At 34.8% G+C, this 19,887-nt stretch overlaps 1 protein-coding gene across 2 annotated transcripts in view; it reads right to left on the bottom strand.

Annotated features, from left to right (window-relative positions):
• The window catches only part of PIK3C3 (phosphatidylinositol 3-kinase catalytic subunit type 3), a 106,030-nt gene that overhangs the window by 24,341 nt on the left and 61,802 nt on the right, over positions 1–19,887 (bottom strand). For both annotated transcript variants that reach the window (XM_045527268.1, XM_045527269.1), the window contains 7 exons: positions 18,966–19,082; positions 14,729–14,860; positions 13,073–13,201; positions 12,367–12,436; positions 10,283–10,347; positions 9,145–9,229; positions 4,199–4,273 (listed from right to left, as the gene is read on the bottom strand). In XM_045527268.1, the coding sequence (XP_045383224.1) occupies positions 4,199–4,273; positions 9,145–9,229; positions 10,283–10,347; positions 12,367–12,436; positions 13,073–13,201; positions 14,729–14,860; positions 18,966–19,082 (673 nt within the window). The remainder of the gene's footprint in view (positions 1–4,198; positions 4,274–9,144; positions 9,230–10,282; positions 10,348–12,366; positions 12,437–13,072; positions 13,202–14,728; positions 14,861–18,965; positions 19,083–19,887) is intronic.

Here is a 19,887-nt window from a genome sequence, read left to right as displayed (position 1 = left end):
CTGATAAAAGGTTTAAAGTGCATTACTATGAAGTGCCAAGAAAGACAAAAAAGCCACTACTCCTCTCACAGGACAATTCAGAATTAGAAGGGCCAGCCTTAGGACCTACAATTAACTTTTCATTTGGTACAGACACCAGCTCCCTGTTTTCATTTGCGAATGTTTTTCAGTTATATACATATTAATTTTACATATGAATTCTATTTTAAAGTATGTTTACCATTAGAAATGAACACATTTTTCAGTTATACTGGCCTCCCTTTTTTTCTCAAATTCTCAAAAATAAAACCAAAAATTAAACCTTTCTGCAAAGAGTTGAGATAAACCTAAATCATGTTTCATTTGAATCCTGCCACAATTCATTACTCTAAAAAAGCTTCTTAAGCTTCCTATAAGGACAATTTGGGAAAAAAAAATTTGTATTTTTTAATCCTGCACCACAGCTCAAATTTTGTAACTTCTTGCCCAAAGAATCTATAGTAATGCACTATTAAGTGAAATATCATTCATCCCAAATTTCAAGAAAGCAGTGTTGTAACTGACTAGATGACAATACACTGACAAAAGAATTTCCTTACTTTTACATTTATGGTGGATACACAGTGCCCTCTGCTGCACAAGTAGAGGAAACTTCAACCAAGCTAAAAGCATCCAAAGCCAAATAAAACATGGGCAAAAAAATATTTCTGGGAAATTTATAATTGAGACTCATATTTTGCATTTCAGTACATTACCTTTGTATAAATTTTGACATTTTCTATACGCACTGACTAATTTTCTCTCACACACACTTAGAGTTCTTAACCAGATCAGTTTCTATCTCATCTATATTTACAAGGTGAACAGTTTGTCAGGGGCAAGTCCCCAAAAGACACAAGTGAAATGAAATCTGGGTGTTTCTTCCTTCTGCTCTATCCTTCATACCAGGAAACCGGACACTAATGATACAGTGGAAGTCTATGATAATTCAAAACCACTTTAATCTAAAGGAGAGTCAGACTTTAAACCTGCCCAGGCTAGCAAATGAGAACTGAAGACAAAGGTGTTTTATTTTGCAGAATGGGAGAAATGTTACTTGATATATTAAAAAATGTTCCATCAGCCATTAAGAGATTGAAAGTTATGTAAGAGAATATAAAGTTCTCAAATTGCAGATATAATGGCCCAAAATAAACAATGGAAGATGCTTCATGATAGTTGAGGCAGTTTTAACTAAAAGTATTGAAATATATTTCCTACAATGAACCACATTCTAAATTTATTTTGTCTAAACTATACAAAGTCTATTTACAACATATATAGAATTAATATAACTTGAAACTACTTTGAAATATGACTATCAGTAAAAACTATCAGTAAAAGATGGCTACACAAAAATTCTTAAATTATTATAAATTACTAGAAGTTGAGGAATGTATTACACTTCTATTTGTCTTGATATACTCAGTCTCTAATTATATAATCTAATTTCTTTCAGACTAAACCTGAAAATTTGAAAACATTCACCCTAGTAAGGAAGATTTAAAATTCTAACTGCATAATGTAACTGGATGAAACAATTACAGAGCAGTTCAAAAATGAACTGCTATTTTAATAGGAAAAAAGTTCTTATGTAGCACACTTTAAGGTAAATACTTGTGTTCTAAAAGTCAAATTTGGAGCGCCCTCTAGTGGTAAACTGGCAATGAGATGCTTAAAAAACCTGTGTTTCCGAAATTTTATTCAATTTCCATAAAATAAGTAATTGAGATCTGGGCCAAAAATAATATATTAGGTAGACTCCTCTTTCTAAATCTTATTCTTAAATACCCCTACCAACACATACAGACACACACACAAGAGAGAGCACTTCTCAAAGTCCAAGAGAAAAAAAGTCTCTTATAGCATGATTGTTTATCAATTTCCAAAAGAATCAAGTAGAATTTGTGAATATAATATTACAAATGTAATACTGCTCTATATATTAGAGAATTCCATTTTGGGTATCAAATGATTATAGTCTGGAAACGAATGGAATCACTCTGGTAGCTTGATTCTTATGGTTAAAAGATTTAACCAAAAAACAAGAGCTAATGAAAACACCACATGAAAACTTGCAAATTATAACTCTCTTCAAACACACCATAACATTTTTAAATATCCTTTGCTAAATTAGCCAAGAACTTTCATGAAAATCTGATTATATTCCTTCAGTCTTGGTTATTTAAAGGGATTGCCTGACCTTGACACACACATGATACCACACATGCAAATTCTACCACAGATGATTTTTCACATGTAATAATTAAAAATTGAATATGTAAAATTCTATATTTGTAAACTCTAGGGTTATTATATTAATAATCAAACTATACTTTGTGTATTATGTTAAATTCTGGCTATCACAGTTTAGAGGAATACTAACAAAACAGAAAATGTCTTGACCTGAGAAACCAATTTAAAGAGTAATGTGAAAATCTACTTTTTGCAGAAAGCTGAAGAAACTAGGATTATTTAGCCCAAAGAAGAAAAGGTTACGTGGAAGAGCACAAATATTTATTCATCACTAATTCAACACTGATCTCCTGAATACTTTAGCAGGTGTTATTCAAGGCTCTGGAGGCATGGTGGTAACCTGGACAGACAAGTCCCTGCTCCTATTGAACCTGCATCCTAAATGGGAGAAGATGATGGTAAGAAGTCAACAAGCTCTGTGAAGGAAAGGATTTCTGTCTATTCTGTTCACTTTGGTATCCCCAGTATCTAGTAGGCGCTCAACAAATACTGGTTGAATTAATCAAACGAGGTAACTTCAGCTAGTGAAAAGTGCTATACAGAAAACAAAACAGAGTAATAAATAGAAAATAATGGAGGAAGAGGCAAATATGTTGTTACAGGTCAGTAAGCCAGAAAGGGCTTCTTTAAGGAGATACCATTAGAACTTAAGACTTAATAACTAAAGTCAGCCTTGCAAAGACCTGAATAAAGAGCTTTCTAGAAAGAGAAAATAACAAGGGCACTTGCCTGAGGCAGGAGTGGTTTGACATTCAGGCAGGATACCAGCATGGGCAAGTGACAGGATCATAGTAAAGAGTTCTCAGATTTTATTCAAATTGTTTAGGCAAAATATGTTGGTGGTTTCAAAGGGGATGAAAGCAGTGTAACTTCATGATCTATTTTGGTGGTGAGGCGTAAACAAGATCAGTCAAGAGGTTCAATATGTGACACAAGGCCAACCAAGGTATTAAGACTGACCTCCAGGTCTGGGGCTTGAACAACTGTGGATGATATTGCTATATACTGAAACCCAAAAATGAGGTGAGGAGTAGGTTTTAAGCAGGGAGTAGAGGAAGAAGACAACTTTTACACAACTAATTAGGATTTCAAGTAAAGTAAGCAGTTGGATATGTCAACTTGAAGGTAATGAAATGGACTGAGGTAGAGAGCTATAAGTTCAGAAGCTGTTTGCATTGAGATGGTATTTAAATGCGGTGAGCATTGTAGAGGGGAAGGGCATGCCTCTAATCCTCGCTTGGGTGAGGCAAAGACATAAAATGTAACCAAAATGTTTGTACCCTCATAGAATATCAAGAAAAGAAAGGAAAGAAAGAAAAGGGGAGGGGAGGGGAGGGGAGGGAAGGAAGGAAAAGAAAAGAGAAAGAGAGAGAGAGAGAGAGAGAGAGAGAGAGAGAGAGAGAGAGAGAGAGAGAGAGAGAGAGAGAGAAAGAAAGAAAGAAAGAAAGAAAGAAAGAAAGAAAGAAAGAAAGTAAGTAAAGAAAGAAAGAAAAGAAAGAAAGACACCAGTCTAAAGAGTTGTCAGGAAGAAAGAAGATGAGAACCATTATTCCATGAAACTCCAAGGGGAAAAGCAAATAATTAAAGAGATATTAAAATGAGTTAAGCATAGTTTGGGAGAGAAAGGACATTCTAACAATCTAACTAGAACTAAACAGTAAAAGACTGGGCTACTTGCATATATTATAGGCTTTCCACAACAGAGATATTTCAAGTACAGATGCAAGGGTAAGCTGACCACCTGTAGGATTACTACTAAAGTGATTCTTATAAGGGAATTTCCCTAAATGTCCTTCCATGGTACCATTTAAAGGGACTCTTAAGACTTTCTCATTTATCTATGTAATTTATTTTGTTAATAAGTAGATTCCAGAGTAAAAATCACTGGCATATAAAATGTATGTCTGCTAGTTGCCATTGTTACCTGTTTTTGTTAGCAAAAGATTATCCAGGTGCCTGTCTCCAACTCCGAGTATATATGTAATCACGCAATATCCAGCTGCAATAACAGAGAAAAAAATTGTGAAAAACACATGCAAACCAGGTTATATATTCCACTGCTTATAAAAGTAGTTTGCGCTATTTTAATTTCAATTTGCTTTCTACTATCTTTGATTTCTCATCTAAATTCTCAAATTTACAATCTTATTTGACTCTATGAAGAATCTATCACTTAAAACTCAAAAGAAATTACTATTTGCAACACCAAAAGTTATCTTGTAGAATTTTGTCAAATTATAGAAGTCACTTGTATGAGAAATCAAATTAGGTTTCAGGAACCTTAATTATAACGTGTCTACCATTTCCAATTTTGGACACATGTTAAAGAAAACATTAAAAAAGCAGCACACATAATAAAGTCAATTGTCAACCTTCCGATAACACGTAACTGTGTCATCTACAAGATGATAAAAGTAAATGCAGGGCTAAAAAAAAAGTCCGTAGAGAAACAATCTTGACATGCCAGCACACAGAAAACCAAATGCATTCATTTGAGTGGTAAAGGGAATTATGGAGTTCACATAATAATCTAAAGTATTAGGAAAAATTATATGATCAAGGCTAGAGGCAGGGGAGAGTCACTGGCTCCCGTTTTGTCCTCTTTTATCTTTCTCTTCTAAAAAAGTCTGGAAACCTAGCATTTATTGAAGCTACTTAAAAAGAATGTAGCAAATAGCACCTTTTTGTAGCTTATTTTTTTCCCACTCTATTTATTTCTCCAATTAGTAACCTGACAACAAATACAATCTGCAAACATATAAAACTATAATAGTATTTACAAAAACACGTTATGTCAGCCCATATGTAGAAAAAAGATTGGACTACCTGTTAATAACCAAATTAAACTTGTTTAAATTCAATAATTATTAAGGTTCATTTGACTGAGATTCTGAAGGCCATTCCAGAAGTCCAAAAGCAACTTGAGCATTACTATCATCATTAGACAAATCATAAATTCATTAATAATAATCACTTACAATGTACTGAAGGCTAGGCTTCTAGCTGGCATATTACATTCATCATCTCTAGCCCTTTTAATGATGCCAGTTAAATATTATAACCATTCTTCAAATGAGAAACCTCAGGCTCCAGGAATTAATGGGATTGTTCAAGGTCATCAGGCGGAGCTATGCATCCAGTGTGAAATGCAAGAAAATGCAGTTGCATGGAGAGCATTTTAAAGAGGAAGCTGACTCAGCTGGGAGATTAGCCCATTTAGCCTTTCTCCTTCCTGGCTACGTTGCAAACATGATGAGTGTAGTTGCAGCAGTCATTTGGGATCATGATGAAAAGGCCAAGAGAAACACTGAGACTTTGGCTGGCCCTAACCACTTTAAGCAGCTGAAGCAACAGCAATCCCTAACACCTGGTCTTGTTACAAAAAGAAAATAAACTCTAATATGTTTAAGCCACCATAGTTAGATTATGTTAAATGCAGCTGAGTGCAACTGCTAACACATTTAGTGGTCCACTGGGGAGGACTTGAGAGGCACCCAGATGAAAGTAGAGCAGACTACAGCTTGAGGGCCAAATCTGGTCCCCTTCAGTTTTTGTAAAGTTTACTGGAACACAACAACATTGTTCATTTACATACTGTCTTGACCACTACAATGGCAGGGTTGAATGATTACAAGAGACCATCTGACCTGAAAAGCCTAAAATACCTACTACCTGCAAGCAAAGCTATAGGGAAAAACTTTGCAGATCCTTGATCTAGGGCATTGCTAAACAAAATATGATCTACAGGTTGGCGTATCACTATCACCTAAAAGCTTGTTAAGTATGTAAACTCATACATAAGCTTTACCTCAGTCCTACTGAATCAGAATGTCTAGGGGCAGCAGCCACAAGTCCATTTTAACAAGCTTTCAAAGACTGTTATTGGAAACCAAAGTTTGAGAAGTCTACTTTAGTGTTTTAATGTACGTAAGAATCACCTGGGAATCTTATTAAAATGCAGATTCTGATCAAAACATCAGGGGCAAGGCCTGAGATCCTGTAATACGAACAAGCTCCCAGGCGAAGCCAATGCTGCTGGTCTGAGTAGCACTGCTCTGAAACTGCTGTAAAATATGCAATTCCACAAAAGACAAAAGGCTCCCCTTTGAAAACCTATTAAGTGACTTACTAAGGGATATTAAATTTAAATTCAGAAAGAGAAATTCAGTACAATACACTGAGAACACAGTAGAACTTAGTACACTTAGTTCTCTTCACTTAGAAATCTAGCTGCCACTCAACAGCACAGAACTACTGATAATGTACATAGGAAGACAGTGGAAACTCCTGCAATTTTCAAAAGATCATCACTGTGTAATATTGGTGCAGTTGAGTTGTTCAATATAGAACTACTTAGTATTCTTGGTCTTTTTTTTTTAAGTTATAAATTACAATTAGCTTAGTTGTATCATTATTTACTTTGCTTCAAGTTGTTTAGCTATCCCTACAGAATGCAGCAAGTGTTTTTGGCCTAAAATTTTAATATAAGAATTCATGTATCATTGCCTATCATTACAGAATAAAGCAAACTATTTGTATAAACTACTCCTCTTCATCAAATTTGCTTTTACAGTGGTATTTTGTTGTTACATGGAAAGGGGAAATGTATAATAGTCTTTTTACCCTGCCTTCATGGGTTTTATAGTCATTAATATGTTTCATGGTCATTTTGATAAATTTCTTTAGGCATGTGAGGTAACATGATTCTCTCTCCTCGTGTGTGTGTGCATGTATACACATATGGCCATATTTAATGGTGAATGTAAAAATTGAGAATTTAGGACTTTTTAATAAAGCATCAATACTTACAGGGTACTTCAAATATAGGATACATGGGGTGGGGGGCAGGGAGACGACACTTGAGGCAAGAGTGCGATGACTGCCAGAAATGTTCAGGAGATAAATAATACTCAGCATGACTTGAGATAGTCCAGAATAAATTTATTAGAGAATTTTTAGGGCAACTGAAGTTATTCTTTAACTATACAATGGAAACACTACCCTTGTCCAAAAAATCTTGTCAAAATGATGTTGTTTGTTAGTTTTCTGACTCCATGTATGATATGCAACATCTTGAAATTAGTTTTATAAAACTGTGACTTAAATTCAAATACAGAGAAAAACAGATGACTAAGTGATCCTATGTCCCTTCACTTAATAAAGACATATTGTGTGAGAATAATCAGTATTCCCACATTTACTTGTATGATACAGACTTGACAGCTTGCATAATCTGGAAAAGATGACACCAAAACTATTATCACTTTCTTCTTTTAACACCTTGCCAAAAAACTAAAACACTACTTTCTAAAATGTTAAGGTACATATACATCTATATGACAATGTCCAACAATCAGATTCTGGTGCAAAGCAGCAACTTTATTAAGTACTGAATCCTCTAATGAAAAATTCAAATAATGGCTTTCATCCTCCAACATTACCTAGGCTGCTACCAAACTCACTGAAACACAACAGATTATTTTGTAACACAGCAAGACATACAGAAAAAACACTATTCAAGATGAGAAGGCCTGCCATCAAATCAGTTATTGAGGGACGAATAAATGTGTAATGTTGGGAAACGAGAGAGGAATAAGATCTAATTTGAATTTAACTGTCCAATAGGTATGATAATTTAAATAGCTATTTCTTTCCACATGAAAAAGCCAGTCATATTTTCAATAGCTCATGGGGAAAAATGGACCATTATATAAAAGACACGATGCTATGACACTTAAGCGTGTACCTGTAACATAGTGTTCTGATAATTTTACAAAGCAGGATTTTCAAATTTTAGTCAATATTTATAGGGCATGTGTATGTAGGTATTTCAAATAGAAAAAGTTAAAATTCCTTTATAAACAGATTTATGACCAAAAAAAGTTTACAGTAACCATTCTGAAAGTCAAATAAGGAGATGAAAGATAATTATTTCAGAGCATGCAAAACACTGCAACTAATAATACTAAGTGCGGTATGTTAAAGATGGCCACACATTCTTTTTGACACACTTTTCATCCAGAAGTTGGGTCTACATTCTGTCCCTCAAATCCAGGCAGGCTCCATGACTGCTCTGATCAACAGAATATAACGGAAGTGATGTAGTACTGCTTCTCAGCCCAGGCCTTCAGAAACCAACATTTTCTATTTCCTTACTCTTGGAACCTATCTCTGAGAAGTCCAAGCCACAGAGAGGGCAAGTATAGGTGATTCAGTTGACAAACCTAGCTAAAAGACAGTGTAAATACCAGTCATGTGAGTGATCCACCTTGGGTACTGAGTCTTTAAATGATTTGTAATTTTTTTTGATCATAGGAAACACAGACTTGAAGGTATGAGAAAAACAAAAAAGAGGAAAAATAGGGGAAAGGAAGGAAGGAAAGCAGGAAGGCGGGGAGGGAAAAGAGAGATAAACACAGAGTAAGAAGGCAAGGGGAAACATTTTCTTTTAAGGCTTCAATCAGTGTTTTTTAGTCTTTAAATCTAAATATACTGCACGTGATTACATTTATGAGCAAACTTAGTTATATGATTATTTCTGGCTGAGACTTTTCCCATGGTCTACTTAGTTGTAGTTACTCAAAAACAGGGAAAATCTAGAGGAAAACTAACAGCTTCTAGGAAGAGATAACTTATAAAATAGTTTAGGATTGCAAAGATAATTCATTAAAGACTAAATAGACTTCATACCTTGCTACTACTATTATGTCAAAGCATTAATGACTTATCAACAATTTATCTTTCACTCTTCTTATAGAGCATTTAAATCTTAACATGTTTTAAATGTGTATGCATATGGCAATATCAGGATGGCCTGCTTTTCTTTATTCAAAGATATCACAATGGAAAGTAACAGCTTGAAAAACTTACCACAGCTTTTAACGTAAGTGTCCATGACCTCAGCACTAATCCCATTTGGCCCATTCTCACTTGGTGCATATTTTCTAAAAAAGTTCTGAAAAGACATTATTTACATGTTTAAGAATTCAATACAATTAAACAAAGTAGTCATTTTAAAATTATATATAATGACCAACAAGTGCCTGGTTTAAAACTTAATAAAAATACAGTAAGAGAGCCAGTTGCAGTGTGTGATGCCTATAATTTCAGCACTTTGGGAGGCCACTGCAGGAGGCTCACTTGAGGCTAGGAGTATGAGACCAGCCTGGGCAACAGAGCAAGACTCCGTCTCTACAAAAAATAAAAAATTGTCCGAGTCTGATGCACGCCTATAGTCCTAGCTACTCAGGAGGCTGAGGGGGAGGTTACAGGGAGCTATAACTGGAGCCACAGCCCTGATCATAGTCTGCACAGCAAAGTGAGACCCTGTCTCTGAATGAATACATGAATGAATGAAGAAATATTTACATGTTAATTATATACATTTTTCTTACACAGAGAAAAAGGACAATTATAGTTAGAAAATAACAAAATAAATCATTCAGATGTGACAAGAACTAATCCATATATTTAAAGCGTAAGAAAATTCCAAAGATATACATTGCTTTATTCCAAGAGCAACACACCTTTTCTTGTATTAAAGGGGAGCAAGAGATTGGAAGTAGAAAACAGGGGCCATAAAAAAAAACTGTACAAAAGATGTATAAGCAAGAATATCACTATAGCACTGCTCTGAATAACAACAAAAATTGAAATAATCAAAATGTCCATCAATTAACGGTCAAATAAATTATAATATTTCCATACTGTGAAAAATAATGCAGCCATAAACTAACAAATTTTTAATTTGTTCACTAATTAACTCCCGATCTATTATGTGCCATGTATGTAATATGCTCCTTCAAGGAATTGAGCATCTTTATGTATTAACATAGAAAAATTTCCTACTGCGAACAATGTTTTCTTCTGAAGAAAGGGGGGGAACCTTGAGTAAAGAAGGATGATTAAAAAGGACTTTTATTTTTAACTCCATATACTTTTTATAAAGATCGACTTTATCATAATAAGAATATATTTATGAATTTTATCTTTAAAATTGACACTGTACCTGAATGCTTCCCTCTGTATCAAGAACTTCAGCAACAGGAACTGACTGGATAAACTGCATGAAGCCTGCACAGAAATTAATTCACTGAATTAAGCACAGCTAATGGATAAGAAATAAAAGATTCTGTTAAGCATCGTCTTCATCTATAAATGTAAATCCACATATGAACAACTTAAAAAGGTCTATGAACACTAGATTAAGTATATACTGGCATTTATGTCATAGTAACTAAAGGAAACCTTTTTAAAAATTAAGCTGATTTAATCTGTATGTTTCTCTAGGCTAATTTCTATCATAGAACATGAGGGACACAAAGTAATAGAAAAAGCTTCTTAAATCTAACATCAAAAATTTCTTCTTTCTGTAGTTTTATAACTATACCAATTAAAAATATTCCAAATTTAAAATCATCCTAAGAAATCTGAGATGGTATAATACAACCCCCGAATCCTATGTAATGTATGTAAGTCCATCGACTCCTTTGTCTAATACTCCATTTTCTGTCATTTTCTGGAAATGATATGGGAGGTAAGTATAAATCACTCAAACTAACAAAAAGAACAAAAAGGGGATACTACGTGAGAGAACGAGAAAAAAGTCAATCTGGCAAATCTGAGGACCAGAACACGAGGGTAAAACAACAAATATATAGATATAGATATATAAAGCTGAATGAAGGAAACAATATTTCAGGGTCATAAACAATCATGATCTGGTTTTGGTGAGCCTTACATTATAATTTGCATGTAAATTAGGAGATTATATACCCCTTTGGAGTAAGAAATGTCTCATTTATTCTTATATCACAAATACAGAATAGTCTGCATTAATTCATTTAACAGGTATTTATTATTTTTCTACTATGTAGCAAGAACTTTGCCAAGTAAGCAAAAATAGATGCTTGACCCTGTATACATACATACATGGTAAAGCTTACAATATTTATTGGGATAAATACTATGATTGAAAGGGTACTATAGGGAATAGTGTAGGAAGACTTGAGTTATAGTAGGGATCAAAGGACATCTGACATTTGAGCCATGTTTTCAAGCATAATAAAGTTAATAGGTAAAGCTATGGATGACAACATAAGTGAAGGCCTTGAGTCTGAAAAGAGCATGGGACATTAGAGAAAACCGAAGGTAGCCAGTGTGGCTAAAGCCTAGGCAGCAGGGGAAAGTGGTGAAAGAGGCACGAGAGATAGGTACACCAGGGTGTATCACATTGTGTAAGAATTTAGAAGCTAGGTAAAGATTTTTGGTTTTTGTCCAAAAAGAAAACGGAAGCTAGTAAATAAATTTATGCAAGACAGTAAAGAAGCAAATTTGCACTTTAAAAAAGATCATTCTGAGGAGACAATAAAAAGAATAATTAAACCATCAAAAAGATTTGGGAGTGGCTGGGGAAAGGACAGAAAATCTAAAATAGGTATTTTGTTTCTCCAACACAACTACTGTAACTACTGGTATAAAGCTCTAAGAATAACAAGACTATGGGATTTACAATATACATTAGGCCAGAATTCCTAGGGAATCTTCCACCAAACTTCAAGAGGTTATTCAATCTCAAAAAGACTGAGATGCCTGAGGTGTGTACACACACACACACACTCGCCCCCACAAACTCAGTTGAAATATACAAAACAGAACTCAGTTGATGTGATTTGCTGAGTGGCTTTTAAAAGCAGAGCACAGTACAAAGCCTTTCTGGGTCATGGTAACTCTTAAAATGACAACTTAGGATGCAAATTACCATGTTAAGAAACTACTGTGAGAATTTCAACCAGTTTGAATGCAAAAACATATATTTATAAAAGTTAATTTTTTTTCTGAATATGCCATTTTATGATGAAGGAGGAAAAGAGGAAGGGAGGAAGGAAGGAGAGGAATAAGGGGAGGGAAGGAAGAAAACGGAGAGAAGAAAAAAAAGGGAGATGAGGGAGGGAGGTAGGCAGGCCAGCCCAACTGGACTTCAGTGTACAAGTAAGTTCAATCTCTAACATTCTTAAAAATGTCCAAATAAAAAAAAGAGACATATAATTATTGGACATTGAAACGAGCAATCATGATGTAAAATAAACTCACCATGCTTTGTACTAGTGGCTAATACCTTATAAGGTGTCAATTTCAAATCCAGATTTTCTTTCCGTAACAGCTTTTGAACAAAAGATAAAATATATCAACTAAATGTAAAGAAAGTTGTGGGCAAATATTATAGCAGTTTAACATAATATAGATTTAGGACGTAAATGGAAATTAAGTTTAATTAATTAACTTTGATCATCAAAATTAAATTTATTAACCACTTACATGATGGTAGGCTAAAATTTTGATCTACTCTAAATCTGTCAGCGGTTTTCAATGAACAGTAGAGTCCTTCCTACCACTTTATGCAATTCTTTCTGGACATAAAATACTTTGAAACTCAGAAAAAAGGAAATAAGGGCAACATACTTTTAAAACCAGGGACAGGAATGGGAATTTAAATATAAATAAACAAATAAATAAAATAGACTAGGGAAAAAATTACTAAATCTGACACTGAGAGAACTCAATTTAGAAAACATTTTTAATGTTTTCTAAACACATGCAGTTTCATTTTATATTCATCACAAGAACTATTCTGAAGTATACAAAAACAAACTTGTTCAAGGTCAAGTGGAGACTATTGAACTTTCTAGGATTATACCTGAATGTTACAAATACTTCTGTCTCTGTAAATGGCATATGTACCAAACCATAGTTTTCTAAAATGAAATAATGTTCCCCATCACCATGAGGTTATGTTCACCTTGTCCATGAGTGAAATGATTTGAAGAATAAGTTGATCTTGGCGTAAATCATCTCCATGCTTAAATATAACTGGATATTTCCCTCCATCTTCTGTCTTAAAGAACAGCTGTGCAGGCATAAGGGCACTCTGAAAAATAAAAATATTGCTTTCCGGTTTGGACATAAATTAATGCAAAAGATTTACCACACATAGAAGAAAGTGTTGATACAGAAGATAAACACACAGGTAAACAGGACCTAAAAAAACAAGTTGGGCTGTCAGTGAGACACATCAGGGTGCCCTGGAGAGAACAATGAACTTGCTAATAATCAGAAGATTGCATGGAGGAGAGAGCACATGCTCTGAAATCAGTCATGAATATGAATTCAGGCTCTGCCAGGCAGTCACTGGATGATCCTGTGCATATTCTTTAACTTGTTTCCTCACCTGCAAAATATAGTTAATACCTCTTCTGCAGAGATGTTAAGGCAATCAGAAACTCCAGGCACTGTGCCTGATACACAGCAGACATTCTATATATGTCCACCATCATTATTTCAATTATTGGAGATATACTGGAATAAATAAGGTGAAATGGTACGGCATAAAATGCACATTTTAGCCCCCAGTGGATTATAAGCACGGACTAAGAAATATTTCTATTATATCCCCTACACCAGTATTTTCAAATTGCAGGTGTAATCTGTTAATGAATTTTAAAACCAATTAAATACATTGTAAGCAACATTTAAAAATTAAAGCAACAGAATAATTTTTAGAAGAATAGAAACCATCAGTCCAAAACATGCTGTAAGGTTAAATATTAAACATTGCTTTATGAAATTTATGTTTTAGATGTATGAACTGAGCTGCAACAGGTTGCCTTGAAACATACCTCTTAAAAAATATGAACTATTCTCTACTATAATTGTACTCCTTTTTATACACATTAATTGTTGTTCTATGAGCCCTTTCTTATTGTATGCAAAGTAATGTTCAATGCAACTTATGCCCTTTCACCACTAGAATCACAAAACCCAAAAATACATGTTTCACAGAGATCTTTCAGCATGACGCCCAGACAGTATTGATGCTCAGTCCTTTGGGCCTTTAGCCTAATTAGAGAAGGCAGCTGCATCAGCTGTTTCTACCTGAACTGATGGCCAGCCAAAAGAAAGCACATCAAGCTTGGTGTGCCAGCAAGGACTAAAGAGACTTGCTACCTAAAAATATAAGAAAAACCTTAAGGTTTATAGAACAGATATCAGACTGAGAAATGTTGAAAAGGTCAACTGGGACTCATTTCTAACCATCTGAACTCATGAACTGAATGCATAAGTTTTTCAGTTTACCTTTAAAAAAAATAGCTTACGTGAAGAAAAGTAGTTGTGGCTCTGTTTAACAATTAGTTCAAAGAATTACATATTGAAAAAAACCAGAGATATAAAAACATTTTACATAGATCATTTAAAAATGCCTAGGTACTGGTAATACAAGAAGATCTTAAGTCAAAACACAATGATAAATAAAAGGTACCCTTTTATCTAATACTTACTAAATCAAATAGAATTATAGATATTCTTTGCAATGTAATAATTTGCCAAGGTAATGTCTCTGATTTAGTTTTAGAGAAATGGGTTCCAATCGTATATATTTAAGATCCATCACGATTACCTTAAATAGTGTAGCTGTCTCTGGAATTATTCCTCTAATTTTTACTTGAGGTTCTAAAGGCAAAGGAATAAGTTCCACATCTGACAAATTCATCTTTTCATTATCTCCAAGCAATGCTTGTAGTCTCTCATTCTAGAAGAACAAATCAGAAAGGATTAATTAGGTTAAAATGGAAGAGTAGTTCCTAAAACCTATAAAAAAGACATAAAAATGATTCTATTACTATTAACTTTAAAATATTTACAAAGCACCAAACTAATGCAAAGGAGATAAGTGTCTATGTGAGAGACGGGCACTTATGGATAATCCACTTAACAATAGCAGCAGCATACTTTAAAAGGAGCAATCCCTTGACTATGAAGGGCTGGACTTTCACAGGAAGGATAGAGAATACATTTCACTTGCTGCAGCTAAGAAAGAATCAGGAATATATTCAAGTTGGACCTAAAAATTCAATTTCTGCTTCCGAAGGATTTGTGAAGCCACAGAGAGACACTGTAATTTCATGTGAAGCTTAATTTTGCATGACCAAATATTAAGTGAGAATTTCATTATGCTGCCCCAGTTCAATTTTTGAATTTAAAAATGAAATTTAATTCACTTGGAGGAACTAGGACCCTACCTTCTACCTTTCACTGAGTCTGTCTGATCAAATTTTTCCTGAGATATTATTATCACTCATTTTCTTCAGCTCATATATATACACTGCATTAAGCCAACATTTCAGAAACTGAGAAATCTAAGTCATGGTGAAACAGCTTCATCATTTAGCAACATCTATACTGCTTAGATGAAGTTCTTCTATTCAATTTCAAAAGAACAATTTCCTTTAAAAGCTGAGAAAGTCTTGCATTCTTTAAATAAGTGAGCTTGTTTTTTTAAGAGTGAAAACTTTACTTGCCAATCCCAGCAGCACAAAGCACTTCAACTACAATTCTACTATGAGGCTGAAGTGCTTGATCTTGCTGGGTCTGCGTCAAAGAAAAGAACTCTGGAATCAAAGAGAGAAGAAAAAACTATATTTCAAGGACCACTAAGACATTAAATTATTTCCTGTGAGTAATACTCCAACTCTCCTTTTGAATAATGACATGTTCAAGTTAAAATCAACCAAAAACTAGTATGAATTTCCATATATATGTCTTACAAAAATCAATAAATCTACTTCCTAATGAAATGAATGGTCAGATGTACTAATGTGAAATGATGTCTTAAAGTTATCCTATCTTAACCAACTTCTAGTTGATGTGCTGATAAATAATAACACAACCAAAAGGCAGATAATAAGAAAAGGGTGAGAAATCCAACCATTCATTTCTCACCACATCCACCACTTTAAGCCCTAGGGACCTAGCCACAGTCATTTCTCATCTTGATTACTGCAGCAGCCCCTGACTGCTCTTCCTCTTCAACATTTGGCCTCTGACAGTCTCTTATCAAAAATAACCAGAGTGCTGCTGCTGAAATGAAGCCAGATCATGTCACTCTTCTTCTCAAAATCTTCAAGAGCTTCCACTCTTACTCAGTGTTTAAGGAAAAGTCCTTTAATGGTTTATAAGGATAAATTCCATCCACTTCCCCATTGTCTCTGTCCTCATCTAGTACTGTCCCTCATGCCCTTTGCTCCAAATACACTGGGCTTCTTCCAATTTCTCAAGCCTGTCACATATGTTCCCACCTCAGGGCCTTTGCACTGCTGTTCCTCAGGCTGGTACAGTCTCCTCCAGAAGACTCCCTCACCTGCTTCAGGTCTTTTTTCTAATGCCAATTGCTCAGTGAAGACTCCCTTGAGCATTTTCTACTGAGAAGTGAAATATACCTTATTACTTGACCCCAGTACTTCCTATGCCCCCTTCCTGCTTTATTTTTCACCACAGCACACACCACTATCTGGCATACTATGTACACTTCACTTACTTATTGCATTTATTCTCTTCTCCAACAAGAACTTAAGCTCCATAAGGGAAGAGATTTTTATATTCACTGCTGTATCCCCAGAACCTAGGAAAAGTGCATGGCACACAATGGGCATGCAATACCTATTTCATATTTGTAGAATAAATAATAAATATTCCCTAAAGAATCACAAAGTGAAGAGACAACTTACAACATTAAAAAGGAAAGTGTTAATTTTTAAAAAATATCAAGGGAAAAGGTATTTTTATTAGAACTCAAATACCTAGTCTCAGAGACCCCTTCTAACAATTTTTCCTAAATGAAAGGTCAAGAAAGGAAGAAGATAGCAACAATATTATCATGTGTTTCATCCATTTGACATTTAACTCAGATTACTTTGTGATACGGTTTGGATGTTTGGCCCCTCCAAATCTCATGTTCAATTTTGATCTCCAGTGTTGGAGGTGGGCCTGGGCAGGAGGTGTTTGGGTTATAGGGGCAGATCCCTCATGAATAGCTTGGTAATAATGAGTGAGTTCTCCCTTTATTAGTTCACTCAGAGCTGGTTAAGAGAGCTGGGCACCACCTTCTCCCTCTTTGCTCCTTCTCTTGCCATGCGACACGCCTGCTCACCCTTCACTTTCCACCTTGATTAGAAGCTCCCTGAAGCCCTCACCAAAAAGAGATGCTGATGTGATGCTTCTTGTACAGTCTGCAGAACTGTGAGCCAAATGAATCTCTTTTCTTTATCAATTACTCAGCCTCCGGTATTTCCTTTATAGCAGTTCAAAACAGACTAATACACCTTGTTACAAGTCTAAAACATCAGTGCTTACACTCACCCTGATATAGTTCTCCCAAATTAACTATGAGGGATGGAAAAGTACTATATATGATTTTAAATTATTAGTGGTTATTTCATTATTACTAGTATTAACACAAATAATGGTAGTAAAAAGCCATTTTTGCATTTCTCCATGGTACCACGGCTTGATTCTAGTAAATCTACGTTAATACAATTAAGGTTGTCTTTTATCATGTCATATTATGATAAAATGCCTAAAAAGATTTTTAGCCAATGTTGACACTATATCTGGGATGGTCTGACTTGAAATGGAGGCTATGAGGCAAACACAAATTTTTTTTTTTTTTTTGGGGGGTGGGTCTGATTGATATCTCAGGTTGTCATCCTCCAGGATAGCTAAACTGAAGTGTAGCCAGAGGCTCACGTGTCTGCTGAATAGAAGAGCCTGTGACTTAAAAACAAACTGTGGTTTCAAATATAAGCCCCAAACTGCATGTCAGAGGAAAGTTTACACTCCCTCTGCTGGTGGGCCTTTGGGATTACACTGCTTCTCACACTGGCACCTGTGGGGAGAGGAACTCCATGGAGAAGAGCAGCAGGAATTTATGTTTGACCATGGTCTGTGACTCTGCTCAACAACAAAGAAAATGCCAACTCGATAAAAATGTGTTTCCCTTCAGCCTATCTTTCCCTTTCTAACTGGGTGAACGTTATTCCTTGTACATGTCCCTGCTAGCATTTCTCTTTAAACCTTTAAACCTGATTCCTTGGAACTTCTGACTCAATTCTTCACCTTTTCTTCTCTCTGCTTTCCTCTTACAAGTCTGAAGAATAACAGTAAAATGTGTTGTGTTCTTTTACAAAGGTGACCAAGAAAGACCTGCCTATTATCTAATGAGAATAAGAAAAGAGAAGACACGAAGCAAATCCTTCATTATCATGTAGCCCACTGATCAGAAAAAGTGACATATGAAGCCTATATACTCATCTATTCTACTCATCAAGTGGAAGCCTCAGAGTTGAAAGATCAATGTTCTAGCCAGGAGAACAGATACAAAGCCAGTGTTGTTACTAACAACCAGTTCTGCAAACTTGGGCAAGTCTGGACCTTCATTTTCTCAGAAAAATTCTAATCTAAATGATCTCTAGAAATCCTTTCCAGTTCAAATGTATTATATTCTCATATACTAAGATTCTAAAATGAGATGGTACAGCATTGTACATAAAAATATGGACTCAGAATACTCTAGTACTTACTAGATGTGTCACATTGGACAAATTATTTAACCTCTCTTTGCCTATTTTTCCTCAGAATCAGAATGATGGTTCCTAACTTATAGGGTTGTTGTGAAGATTAAATACTGTATCAATATATGTAAACTCAATAATCAGTGCTTATAAGTGTTCCTGTTACTTTAATTGCAAGATAAGAAGCTCACATAATACATCAGCCCAAAGAGACAATAGCCAAAACTCAGTATTTTATAATGCCAAGCTGCTATTAGTCATAAACAAAAGCAAACACCACAGGCTTACCTTTTTCTTACGATTTCCACTTTCACGCTGCACTGCTTTCATTAGATGCACCAACCGATCTACAAACGTCTGCTGTGCAGCCAGCAACGAACGCATTACTCTGACAGACTTATCACCCTGAAGGGAATCAAAGTAAAGGAAAATTAGTTCTATGTAGCATAATGATCAGGGTTTCTTTAATAGCATGGGTGATCTTTATTTATACTTCTAAAAGCTGTAAACTTCAATACAAAACAAAACTGAAAAAGATTAATTATCTTGATTTAGAGATAATGAGAAACCTGCTATCTTATCTAAACACCACCAACGCATTCACAATTGAAAATTATCTGAGTCTTCAGTGCATAGTGGTTTATCCATGACAGCACGTTCCCCCCCCCATACAATCATGTGATGAGATAGGATTCATTCAACCTGAAATGCATTTATTCATTATTTGATTCAATAAATATCTGGAAGCCTAGGTTGTCTTCAGAAATGTGCCAGGCACATATATGGCAAAATAAAGATACTATTGTCAAGAAACTAAAAAAAACGAAAAGAAAACTACTCATATAGCACCACAATATGTGCTTAGTAAAACATAAGCCATAAAAACTAAATGCTATATAGTGATTCCCAGTTCATAAAATATTATAAAATGCATTTTCTCATTTAATCTTCCCAATTACCCTGGTAAGGGCAGCTGGGCACATGTTATCAATCCCATTTCAAAGATGAGGAAATTTAATCTTAGAGAAAATGAAATGTCTTCACAGGGTGACAGAAGCTGCAAGTGACAGAAGTGAAACTGGAAGAGAAGACCAAGGGTTTATTTGCCAATCAGTTTGATATTGAGAAGCTCTGAGAACTATATAAAAGCTTAGTCTCAATGTGTTTAATAAGATGTGATTTAAATTGTTAAGAACATGAAACAACAGAT

This window comes from Lemur catta, chromosome 16 (genome assembly GCF_020740605.2).
Source record: "Lemur catta isolate mLemCat1 chromosome 16, mLemCat1.pri, whole genome shotgun sequence".
Taxonomy (NCBI): domain Eukaryota; kingdom Metazoa; phylum Chordata; class Mammalia; order Primates; family Lemuridae; genus Lemur; species Lemur catta.
The sequence above is the reverse complement of the archived record's forward strand: the minus strand, read 5'-3'. Positions and strand labels throughout refer to the sequence as shown.